General features: G+C 40.9%; 1 protein-coding gene across 1 annotated transcript in view; it reads right to left on the bottom strand.

Moving 5' to 3' along the window:
- The window catches only part of FAM134B (family with sequence similarity 134, member B), a 196,276-nt gene that overhangs the window by 102,951 nt on the left and 81,396 nt on the right, over nt 1–11,929 (bottom strand). Inside the window, exon 3 of the mRNA XM_006874438.1 lies at nt 11,255–11,285. Within this exon, the coding sequence (XP_006874500.1) occupies nt 11,255–11,285 (31 nt within the window). The remainder of the gene's footprint in view (nt 1–11,254; nt 11,286–11,929) is intronic.

Below are 11,929 nucleotides of genomic sequence, written 5' to 3'. Positions count from 1 at the left end.
GGTGAGGTTGGCCCAGGATCGAACATTGTTTCGTTCTGCTGTGCATGGAGTCGCTATGAGTCGGTTCCGACTCGATGGCACCTGACAACAACAGATAAATGATCACCCCCAGACTATCGGTGCATTCTACTGTGGGTACCTATGTGTATTGCTATGATGCTAGAAGCTATGCTACTAATAGTTCAAATAGCAACACGGTTGGAACAGAGGACCCTAGGACCATCAAGGAAGAAGAGCACAAGCAGAATGTGGGATCCTATCCAGAGATGGAGGCAGAGATGATGACATGGAGAGAGGGAGCAGCTGAGGACTCTGAACTCATGGAAAGAGAGGGACTGTGTGCTGGCGATTAGGAGGCAGGCTTGCAGAATGTGCCCTTTGGTTGTTTAAATGATTATATATTCCTGATTGTTTCTGTGTACATCTCCCTCTCAACTCCCCCAAAAACAGAGGTAATAAAAATACTGTTGAATGCTGATGCACGGAGGAGATTGTAATCATTGTAATTAAATGATGGTATAAAGCAGATGTTCTCCCATGTAAACGATCACTCAGTTTACAATAAAAACTTTTTTAAAAAAACAAAAACAGGATCATCTGTGGTGGGCAGATTTCAGCGGAACTTCCAGATTAAGACAGACTTGACAAAAAGACCTGGAGATTTACTTCTGAAAGCTAGCAAATGAAAATCCTGTCTCACAACAGAATACTATCCAGTACAGCAGTGGACGATGAACTCTCTACATTGGAAGGCGTTCAAAATATACAATGACCACAACGGACTGGCGCACACAAAGGATGGAGACAGTGCCAAGACTGGGCAACACTTGATTGTGCTGTTCATGGGGTTGCCATGAGTCAGAGCCCACTTGATGCCAACTGACAAAAGGCAACCATACTCCAATTCTCACTGGCTTCTACTTTTCACTCCGCCATAATGTGCCACTCAAGGACTTGATCGACTCAACATCTTACTGAAATGTTCCATTTCATTCTGGGCTTGCAGGATTGGCTGAAGATCAGGATGTGGGCTTTATAACACAAGATAACTGGTTCCTCTTCCCACAAAACACCTCCAGCTAGAATGCTGTGATCCAAGCTCACAATGCCAAAAGGACACTTCACTCCAAGACGTGGTGCCAGAGAACTTCTTCTGAGAGCAGGTGCAAGAGGCAGACAGATTTCAAAGGTGACTCTAGTGATTTAAGCTAGCTAGAGGCAAAAACTGTTCACTCTCTTACTAATCCCTGCTGGCTCCAGAAAGACTAGCTCAGTGCATGGTAAGGCAGAGATCTAATGCCTTAGTTCCCCTGTCCTAAAGTCTCTGCCCATTTCCTGTGAGAAGCACACTGCTTGAAGCATCTTGCTACTGCTGTTGTTGTAAGCCTTCCAGTTCATTCGGACTCATAGTGACTCTGTAAGTCTTTATGGAAGCAGAAAGCCTCATCTTTCTCCTGCAGAGTGGCTGGTGGATTTGAACTGCTGACTTTTGGTTAGCAGCCTGATTCGTAATCCAGTATACCACAAGAGCAATTTTGCTAGAAACAGCTTCATCCCTGAAATGTCTGTTTAATCCCAGAGCTCTCAGCCATACTTTACCAAAAAAAAGTTTATTTTCTTTAAATCGGCACAGAACAACAAAACAAGATGTATGAAGAATGTAACTCCTTGTTCTGCTTTATAATACACAACCAACAAAACGATTAAGGAAGTTGGTGAAGAAATTATAAATGGTTGGTATATGCCAGTAGAGTTATTTCTTTCTGATTTATACATCCTGAGAAAACCCTGATCAAATCGAAAACAATCTTGTTTTTAAAAGAAAATGTACATAATCTCTGATCTGTTAACAAAGGATTTTACTGAATTAAGCTGTCACAAGCTCAAGCAGAAAATAAAAGGCATTTAGGGAAGCGGCTCCCCGGGACTTAACAACATGGTACTATGGGTCAGGTTTCAATTCAATGGGAGAAATGAGCCAGAAAAGATGTTAATTGAGTTTGTATGAATCTTGTTCACAGACTGTAGAGTGAACACTTGTTTATTAATGAAATCGGCCAACCTTTCTCAGAACAAACACACACACCAAAAATCAAATTCCACAAAAGACATTTTCCAAGTACCAAAAATCGATGTATGGATGGCATCTTAGTAAAGGCCTCAGACATTTGTTGGTGATGACCCTGTGTTTCATATCGTGTACTAGTTAATGAATGTTAACTTATGAATAACCTTTCATTCTCCACAGACACTTGTATACCTGCCAACGTACACATACTCTCGCACTAAACGCTTAAGGAACCGCTTTGAGGTTTATTTAGGTGACAAAAGCAAATCCTCCAAGAGCAAACAATCTGAGCAATTGCTAGTCACTGAGAAGGAAGAGAAGGAGGTGAGGGCAGAGTTCCTTTGTAATTTACAAAATTTACAAGCAGGCATTCTGAAAGCTGACTGGTCTGCCCTTTTAATGTGAAATTGATGTTCCTTCAATGAACCAATCAGAGTACCAGGAAGAGGGGACCAGGCACACCTTTAGAACATCAAACACTGTAGAAGAGCCGGAAGAGGAACATCAGTCCTAAGTCCTAACCTTGTGGATCAGCCCAGGGGCCTCAGGCACATTGGCCAAGTGGAAGAGTCTGACATTCATCAAGTGAGGGAGTGTTTCTGAGCTCAGCAGCTGTGACCTGGAAGCTGGACAGACCGTAATCCCACATGGTTCACATGAGCAAGAGCCTTGCTCTGCCCTCCAGAGGTCTTGCTTATTAGTTACTGCATTTTATCCTTTAAGAAAGTCAATTCCTCAATGTTACTAACACAAGCACAGCCCAGGGGGCCAGATATGAAGAATCTCTGTGTACCACCTACCAGTACATGCTATCATCATGAAGGACAGTCAAGGAACATATACTGCAACTACATACCTCAGGAGTCCCTTCTGGAGTAAGGCAAGTCACTATGCAAGAAGCGCTGGCTAACCAAAAACACCTGAGGCCAACAAAATACAAGGAACATACACCATCGGGGACTTGTTAGAGCTAGATGCATGGTTCACTCTTTATGTCTTCACTGAGCAATGGCTAGTTGGAGAGTTGGGGCCAATCCCTGGGCTCCTAATCAGTGTGCAGGGTGGAGATTGTTGTTGTTATGTGCCAGGACAATCTATCATCATCATAGTTTGGACTCACAGCTACCTTGAAAAGGATTTTTGAGGAGCGGTTGGTGGGTTTGAGCCGCCAACCTTGTGGTTGGTGCTTGTGTGCCACTGAATAGATTCTGACTCATAGTAACCCTGTTTCAGGTTTCTGAGGCTGTAAACCTTTATGGGAGCCTCATCGTTCTCTCACAGAGCAACTGGTAGATTCAAACTACTGACCTTGCAGTCAGCAGCCCAGCTTGTAATCCACTATGCTACCAAGGCTACTTAACCTTGTGGCTGTTGTTGTTAAGTGTCACTGAGTCAGTTCTGACCCATAGCAACCCTGTATAAGGTTTCCAAGGCACGGCTGGTAAATTTGAACCACCAATCTTGCAGTCTAGTGCATTATCCCACAGTGCCACACCAGGACTCCTGGTCAGCAGGGTGGATATTACTTGCATCTAAATATAACCAAACTATATTTCCTTTGGTGCAACCACACCTATGAATACAGTAGAGCATACAGGGAACAAAAGGATGAAAACTTCTTAGATATTATCAAATATCTTAACGCAACGTGTTCCTGGGCCTGGGTGCTCCGGAGTGTAGGCTCAGGGGACAGACATCATGGTCAGTTGGCATAACTTAGTCCATAAAGATGATGTTCTACATCCTACTCTAATGAGTAGCAACTGGAATCTCAAAAGCTCACGAGTGGCCATCTATGATACATATATTGGTTTCCCCATGTGCGGAAGAAAGAAGAGTGATACAAATGTAAAGATCCTCGGAATCAACTTGTCCAATGGACCAATGGAACCTGAGAACATCAGTTATCACAACGCTGAGATCAGAAGAACTAGATGGTGTCCTGTCGCCACTACCAACTGCTCTGAAAGGGACTGCATCAGAAAGTCCCAGATCGAGTGGGAGAAAATCTGGAATAAAACTCAAAATTATTAAAAAATAAATAAATAAAAAGACCAGGTTGACTGGTCAGAAAGAAACAGGAGAAACCCAAGACTAGGGTCCTCAACCACCCTTCAGGTCTGGAACAGAACTCACCCTCGTGGGCCAATTTTCAGTCAACCAGTAGATAGGTATATAGGGGAACAGCCACAGTAGTGAGGTGTGCTCACCATGAAATGGTCAATCATTCAAAATCAAAAGGACAACACTGAGGAGGCAGAGACAATGATGTGGAGAGATGGAGCGGCTGGGGACTCTAAACCCAGAGAGGGAGAGGGGCTATGCACTGACAACTGGGGGGTCAGGCTTGCAGGGTGTACCCTTTGGTTGGTTGATGATGCATGGAGGGGATTACAACCATGACAATGAAACAACATATGAAAGGATGAATGTAAAGCCAATGTTCTCCCCTGTAAACTATCACATAATTCAAATAAAACATTAAAAAACAAACAAACAAAAAATAAATAAATAGAGCCTAACATTAAAGAATTGCTTATTCAAAGATAGATTTTGGACGTTCCATGTATAATGTGCCCCCATACGAAACACCTAGCCCTTTTTCCATGTGGACATCAATATTAAGTTGTTGTCAAGTGGTGTCGAGTTGGTTCCAACTCATAACCATCCTGTATAGGGTTTCCAAGGAGTAGCTGATGAGCTTGAACCGCCAACCTTGCAGTTCAAATGGCTTTGCAGCCTGGTGCATTAACTCACAGCGCCACACCAGGACAATATGAAGGCCACTCTAAAATTGAGGCATTTGACATAACTAATATGACTGACACATTTCTGTATTGTATTCCATTTTGTTTTAGGCCAATGATTTTATTTTTCAGAGTACATGACTGCTGCTTCTGTGAGTGTTGATAGTTAATCCAAGAAGAATGAATTCCTTGACAACTTCAATCTTTTCTCCGTTGATAAGAATGTTGTTTATTGGTCCAGTGGTGAAAATTTTTGTTTCCTTTTATATTGAGATGCACTCCATACCGAAGGCTGTGCTCTTTGATCTTCATCAGCAAACATTTTAAGTCCTTTTCACTTTCAGCAAGCAAGGTTATATCATCTGCATATCGCAGGTTGTTAATGAGTGTTCCTCCAATCCTGATGTCACGTTTTTCTTCATAGAACCCAGCTTCTCAGATTATTTACTGAGCATACAGGTTGAATAAGTATGGTAAAAGAATACAACCCTGTTGCACACCTTTCTTAATTATAAACCATTCAGTGTTCCCATGTTCTGTTCAAACAACTGCCTCTTGGTCCATGTACAGATTCCTCATGAGAACAATGCAGTGTTCAGGCATACTCATTCTCTGCAATGTTGTCCATAGCTTGTCATGATCCATACAATCGAAAACCTTTGCATAGTCAATAAAGCACAGGTAAACATCTTTCTGATATTCTCTGCTTTCAGCCAAGATCCATTTGGATCTTTCAGCCAAGACCCAAGACCTTTCAGCCAAGATCCATACTTCACCTAGCATAACATTTTCAAGGCTCTCCACTTTGTAGAACGGCACTTCATATCTTTTTACCCCAATGTATGGGTTTGTTGTTGTTGTTAAGTACCATCCAATAGGTTCCAATCTTGCACAGGTTTCCAAAGAGCAGCTGGTGGGTTTGAACCACCGAGCTTATGGCTCAATTTGGCCTTGCAGTTCAGCCCATTATCCTGAACTGCCACACCAGGACGCCAATGTATGAATTTTTGTTGTTGTTAAGTGCCGTCGAGTCAGTTCTGACCCATAGCAACCCTGTATAGGGTTTCCGAGGAGCAACTGGTGAGCTTGAACCGCCAACCTTGCTGTTCAAACGGCTTTGGAGTCTGGAGCATTAACCCCCAGGACTCCAATTATGGATAAAGCATACCTAATTTATCCATTTATTAGTTGATGGCTATTTGTTTGTTTCCACTTTGGAGATACTCAGAGTGATGCAAATAAACTTTCATGTACAGATGTTTATGTGAATATATGTTTTTAATTCTCTTGAGTATATATCTTAGGAACTGAGTTGCTGGATCATACGGTAATTCTGTTTAATCCCTTGATGAACCAGTAGATGCTTTTTCAAAGTGGCTGCTCTATTTTATATGTTACCAACAAAATTCAAAATTCTAGTTTCTCCACATCCTTGCCAACACTTATCATTGTCTGTTTTGTTTATTATAGTCGTTCTAGAGCTAGGCCATGTTTGTTGTTGTTGTGCTTAGATTCATAAATCTAACACATGAACCAGACTAATGTAATATGTAATCATAAAAACAGGGAAAACTGTAAAAGGAGATACAGGATTTCTGTATTATTTTCTCACTTTTCTGTAAATCTAAAACTATTTTAAAAAATAAAATGTGTTAAGAGAGAGGGAGAGAACTACAATCTAAATCTACTTGCTTGTTAAATTCCTCAAAAAAATTTCATTTTATTCACCTTCACAAATCTTGTCTTGGTGCTTCAGTTAGCAGGAGCTCAGTTGCTCCTGAGAGCCTGGCAATGTAACAGAAGTAAGTTCCTGTCTGTCACATGCCCAGAGCTGGGGAACATGATTTGGAGCCATAATAACTTTATCCTAACGCCTATCAAACAAAAATCCTCACCACTGTACCAATAAACAACATTCTTATCAACGAAGAAAAGATTGAAGTTGTCAAGGACTTCATTCTTCTTGGATCAATTATCAACACTCATGGAAGCAGCAGTCAAGAAATCAAACAACATATTGCATTAGGTAAATCTGCTGCACAAGACCTTTTTAAAGTGTTGAAGAGCAATGATGTCAGCTTGAGGACTAAGGTGCACCTGACCCAAGCCATGGTATTTTCAATAACTTCATATGCATGCGAAAGCTGGACAGTGAATAAGGAAGACTGTAGAAGCATTGATGCTTTTGAGTTGTGGTGTTGGAGGAGACTATTGAAAGTGCCATGGACTGCCAAAAGAACCAACAGATCTGTGTTGGAAGAAGTGCAGCCAGAGTGCTCCTTGGAGGCCAGGATGGCTAAACTTCATCTCTCATACTTAGGACACATTGTCAGGAGAGGACCAGTCTCTGTAGAAAGATATCATGCTTGGTAAGGTGGAGGGTCACAGAAAAAGAGGGGAACCCCCCCCCCAAGCGAGACAGATTGGGAAAGTGGCAGCATCAATGGACTCAAGCATGGCAACAATAGTGAGGTTGGCCCAGGATCGGGCAGTGTTTTGTTCTGTTGTTCATAAGGTCACCATGAGTTGATACATACTCGATGGCACCTAACAACAACAAGGCCTATCAAGTTATTAATTGTCATGGTGTTTCCAACAGCCTCACATGCATGTGAAAGCTGGACAGTGAACAAGAATGACCATAGAAGAATTGATGCATTTGAATTATAGTGCTGAAGAAGTATATTAAAAGTACCATGGAGTGCCAGAAGAACAAACTTTGTTGGAAGAAGTAAAGTAAGAATGTTCCTTAGAATCCACGATGGCCAGACTTCATCTCTCATACTTGAGACATATTATCAGGTGGGACTAGTCCCTGGAGAAGGACAGCATACTTGATAAAGTGGAGGGTCAGTGAAAAGGAGGAAGATCTCCAAGGAGATGGACTGGCACAGTGGCAGCAGTAATGGGCTCAAGCTTAATAACAAATTGTGAGGATGGAGCATGACTGCACAGTTTTTCATTCTGTTGTGCATATGGCCACTATGAGTTGGAACCAACTTGATGGCACATAACAACAACACATTAACTTCCTAATGTGTGAAGATGTTGGTTTTAGGGGTTGCTATGTGTAGGTAAAACTTATTCGTATTACTATATAGAAATGTTTACTGTGGAAAAATCGAAGGCAGTCATTTTTATTTCTTTGACTGTTACTTGCACTTTACCCAGCATGATAGCCTTCTCCAGGGACTGGCCCCTCCCAATAATATGTCCAAAGTTTGAGAGACAAAGTCTGGCCATCTTGGCTTCCAAAGAGCATTCTGGCTGTACTTCTAGTAGTACATAGTATTTTTAATATTCTTCTCCAACACGATAACTCAAATGCATCAATTCAGCTATGATCTTCCTTATTCACTGTCCAACTTTGACATTCACATGAGACTACTGAAATTATCATGGCTTGGGTCAGAAACACTTTAGTCCTCAATCTGACATCTCTGCTCTTGAACAGTTTAAATACGTCTTTCGCAGCAGATTTGCCTAGTGCAATGTGCGGTGTGGTTTCTTGACTGCTGCTCCCATGTGTGTTGATGGTTGATTTGAACAAAATGAAGTCTTTGACAACTTTAATCTTTTCTCCATTTATCATGATGTTTATTTCTCCAGTGGTAAGGACTAAGGCCTAAAAAAATCTGATTTTCTTTAGTTTATATCTAAGAGCTTTGAAACAAATAAAAAGTGAATTTCAAACTCTATTTGTTGACTAAATTAAAATGTTGGAAAAGAAAAAAAGGGATTTTCTTTAAGATGAGTCACTGTATGTATTTTATTATGGTTGTAGAAATTAAATTATCCTATCAACTGACAATTTACCTTAAATTTGTGTTTCCAACACTACAAACTACTTACTTGAATACTTTTTTCTTTTCTTTTTTAAAAGACACAAACTGTCTTAAGCAATACTCCTTTAACTGCTTTATTTATAAAATGTTAAGTCAACTATATATTTTCTGTGTAAGATCCATATTTTAAATATTGCTTTTCATTCCCTTCATCTATCTTTTGTTGTTGCTGTTAGGTGCCATAGAGTCAATAGAGACTAATAGTGACCGTATGCACAACAGAACCAAACACTGCCCAGTCCTGGGCCAATCTCACAATCATTGCTGTGCCTGAATCTGTCGCTGCCACTTTGCCAATGCATCTCGCTGGGGGCCTTCTCCTCTTTTTTCTCTGGCCCTCCACTTTACCAAACATGATATTCTTCTCCAGCAACTGGTCCCTCCTGATAAAATGCCTGAGGTACGAGAATCAAAGTAGGGCTATCCTTTAGTACTGATAAAACGTTGGCTGATAAAACTTTAGAACTGATAGTTTTAAAGGAAATTATTGCTGTGTATAATTGCAATTAAAAAGATTATAGTACTTCATGCCCATCAAACTGTGAGGGAGCTTCAATAAGACTGTGGGGGGAAAAACTAAATGAAAAGATAATGGAATTTTTCCGTAGGCTATCTGAAACCCTAGTATATATGAAATGTCTTTTTTTCTACAGATATTTCACAGATCTCAAAAGTGGAGTCAATTAAGGAATATGGTGGTCAGTGGTTCGAGCCCAAGAGTTGCTCCATGGGAATAAGATGCTGCTTTCTACGCCCGCAAAGATTTACAGCCTCAGACACCCTATACAGCATGGCTATGAGTTGGATCCAACAGACAGCACTTAACAACATGAAGTGACTGTTGAACCTAGATACAGTTTCCAGCTATCATGTTCCCTGAGCCTTCTTCATTAAAACGCTTTTCCTAAAAGATGACAATGTAGGAAATATATAGAAACAAGAAACCAGACAAACAGCAAAGCCCAAAACACATTTAGCAAATTCCAAAACACATTGCTATGTTCCCAACAATCTCAAAAGAGCAATTTTGCACTTTCTTCATCTCTCCCTTCCAGCCTACGGCATTTCCAAAATGTGTAAATGGAACTTCTAAGCGTTTGCACACAGTGAAAGGCGCCAAATATCGAACCAGGAAAATATCGCCAGACCAACGATTTCAGGAGAGTATGTCAGTTTCTTCCCTGGGAAAACATCGTGAGACAATCGAATCCAGGACTCTGTGCCTGTTCCTTCTCTGGGGAAACATCGCGAGACCAACAACTCCAGGATTCTGTGCCTGTACCTTCTCTGGGAAAATATCACGAGGCAAATGACTCCAGGAACCTATGCCAGCTCCTTTCCAGGGCCTTGCCAGCCCTCCCGGGCAGCCGCCAAAGCCCTGAGAGCCACCTGGGATCAGATTTCTCTCACAATATCCAGCGACTCGCCTTCCTGAGTCTCTTTAAAAGTTTACATTCTACCTGTGATCATTTGGAATCAGAAATGAAGGCAGTTAAAAAACCACATTGTCCGTTATTTATATTTACAATAAAAATAACAAATACATTTTTTAAATGAAGGAAAAAGCAGCTATAAACAAATCATAAAATGTGTTTGTTTTGCTTGAAGTGAATACTTCTATGAATAGAGCTTTCGAAAACACAAGGGCGGGAGAACTCCAAAAACTTCTTGGACAAATTGAATGAGAATAGAAAATTTCCATGAATTAATTGAAGCCCCCTTGTACATTTTATAAATATCAGCCCCACTTGGGATTTGGTTTTTAAAACTAGGGTTTTTAATGAAATTATGTTGTGCTGCTTTGAGAATATCATTTCACCATATCCAAATTAATATAAACCAAGTACCCTAATCATTCTCTTGTATTACAAAGATATTTTTAAGGTAGAATGAAAAAGAAAAGAATCTGAGCAGAATATAAAGTTTCTCATTTTTTTCATTTCCCCACTTTTAGTAAGGCATCTGACGTAGTGAATTTTGTCCCCTTGGTAAACTGCCCGCCATATTTCTTTTTCCATTTGAGAATAGCACTTTGCATTCAGGATGGAGGACATTAGATGAAATAGGGGTTGAGTTTGCCCAGGCTGGGCCAGGAGGGAGAGCAGAGGACTGTCAACATTTATGCACTGTCATGCTTACCACCTCTCCCTTCTCTTTCCCTCCCCCACACCGAGTTCTCTGTACTTACAACTCCGTTAATTCTTCCAGGAATAGTCTAATGACTTCAGCATTGCCTTGGTCTTCTCCTACTAACAGAATGACTACGCCCCAAACTGAAGTCCAAAAGGAAACCACAAGTAAAAAAGAAAAAAAAAAAAACCCTCCCCCTCCTATCACTTCTAAGTCCTCACAAATGACGATGTACACAAACTTATGTTGTCCACTTACATGACAAGACACCAAGAGTTTCTTAGAATGAATCTCAAATTTAGGTTTGTCCTCAATTCTGTCGTATTTTTATTTCCCCACTTTTACAAAACATTAGGATTTGGGTCCTATCAGTAAAAGAATAGATCATAGCTACATCTCAGTGGCTCAGATGCCACTCTGCACCCTACCCTCCATTAGGGAAAGGTGGAAAGAGCGCTTCCTACCTTTCGCTGAGGCTTCTCCACAACTGTGCACCTGCAAAAATAAGTAAAATGGAAGGTTTAAGCAAAGAAACGTTCCCCGGGCATTGTTTCAATTTAGAAATATTCCAAATCATTAAAAGTGAAGTGCTTAGCTCTTTAAAACCAAAAAGTTATTCAAGACAGGATATACATAGGATACCATGACTAATTTAGGCAATTGGTCAACAAATACTTATTGATATCCTGTTACATATGAAATACTTGGATAGGTTCTTAGAAGAACAAGCAGGGCCAAAAATAATGTCACTCCTAGCTTAATGGATCACCTAATAAATAACAAGAGCACAACGTGCAAAAGGCAAAATAAAAGTGAATGTTAAAAATTTTTGTTCATCAAAAGACTTTACCAAAAGAGGCTTCTGGAAAAAGATGGTGGATTGGGTGGAAGTGTAGTGACGAGCTCTGCCGAGAACAACACAGAATACAGGACCAAGAAGGCTCAGGGAATGGTCCCAGTACTCTGAACCACATATAAAGGTATATTTAGAAGGTTGGAAGACTTACAGCTGGTGAGTTTGTGGCAGAAGCAAGAAATCCATTGCTTCCTGGTTCGGGACGCTCAGCTGCTCCAGGAGCCGCCATTTTGTGTGGGGCCAAGCGGGGAAAGGATCAGAGCAGCCATGGACGCCTGACAGA

The sequence above is a fragment of the Chrysochloris asiatica genome, unplaced genomic scaffold, assembly GCF_000296735.1.
Source record: "Chrysochloris asiatica unplaced genomic scaffold, ChrAsi1.0 scaffold00278, whole genome shotgun sequence".
In the NCBI taxonomy this organism is placed as follows: Eukaryota; Metazoa; Chordata; class Mammalia; order Afrosoricida; family Chrysochloridae; genus Chrysochloris; species Chrysochloris asiatica.
The sequence above is the reverse complement of the archived record's forward strand: the minus strand, read 5'-3'. Positions and strand labels throughout refer to the sequence as shown.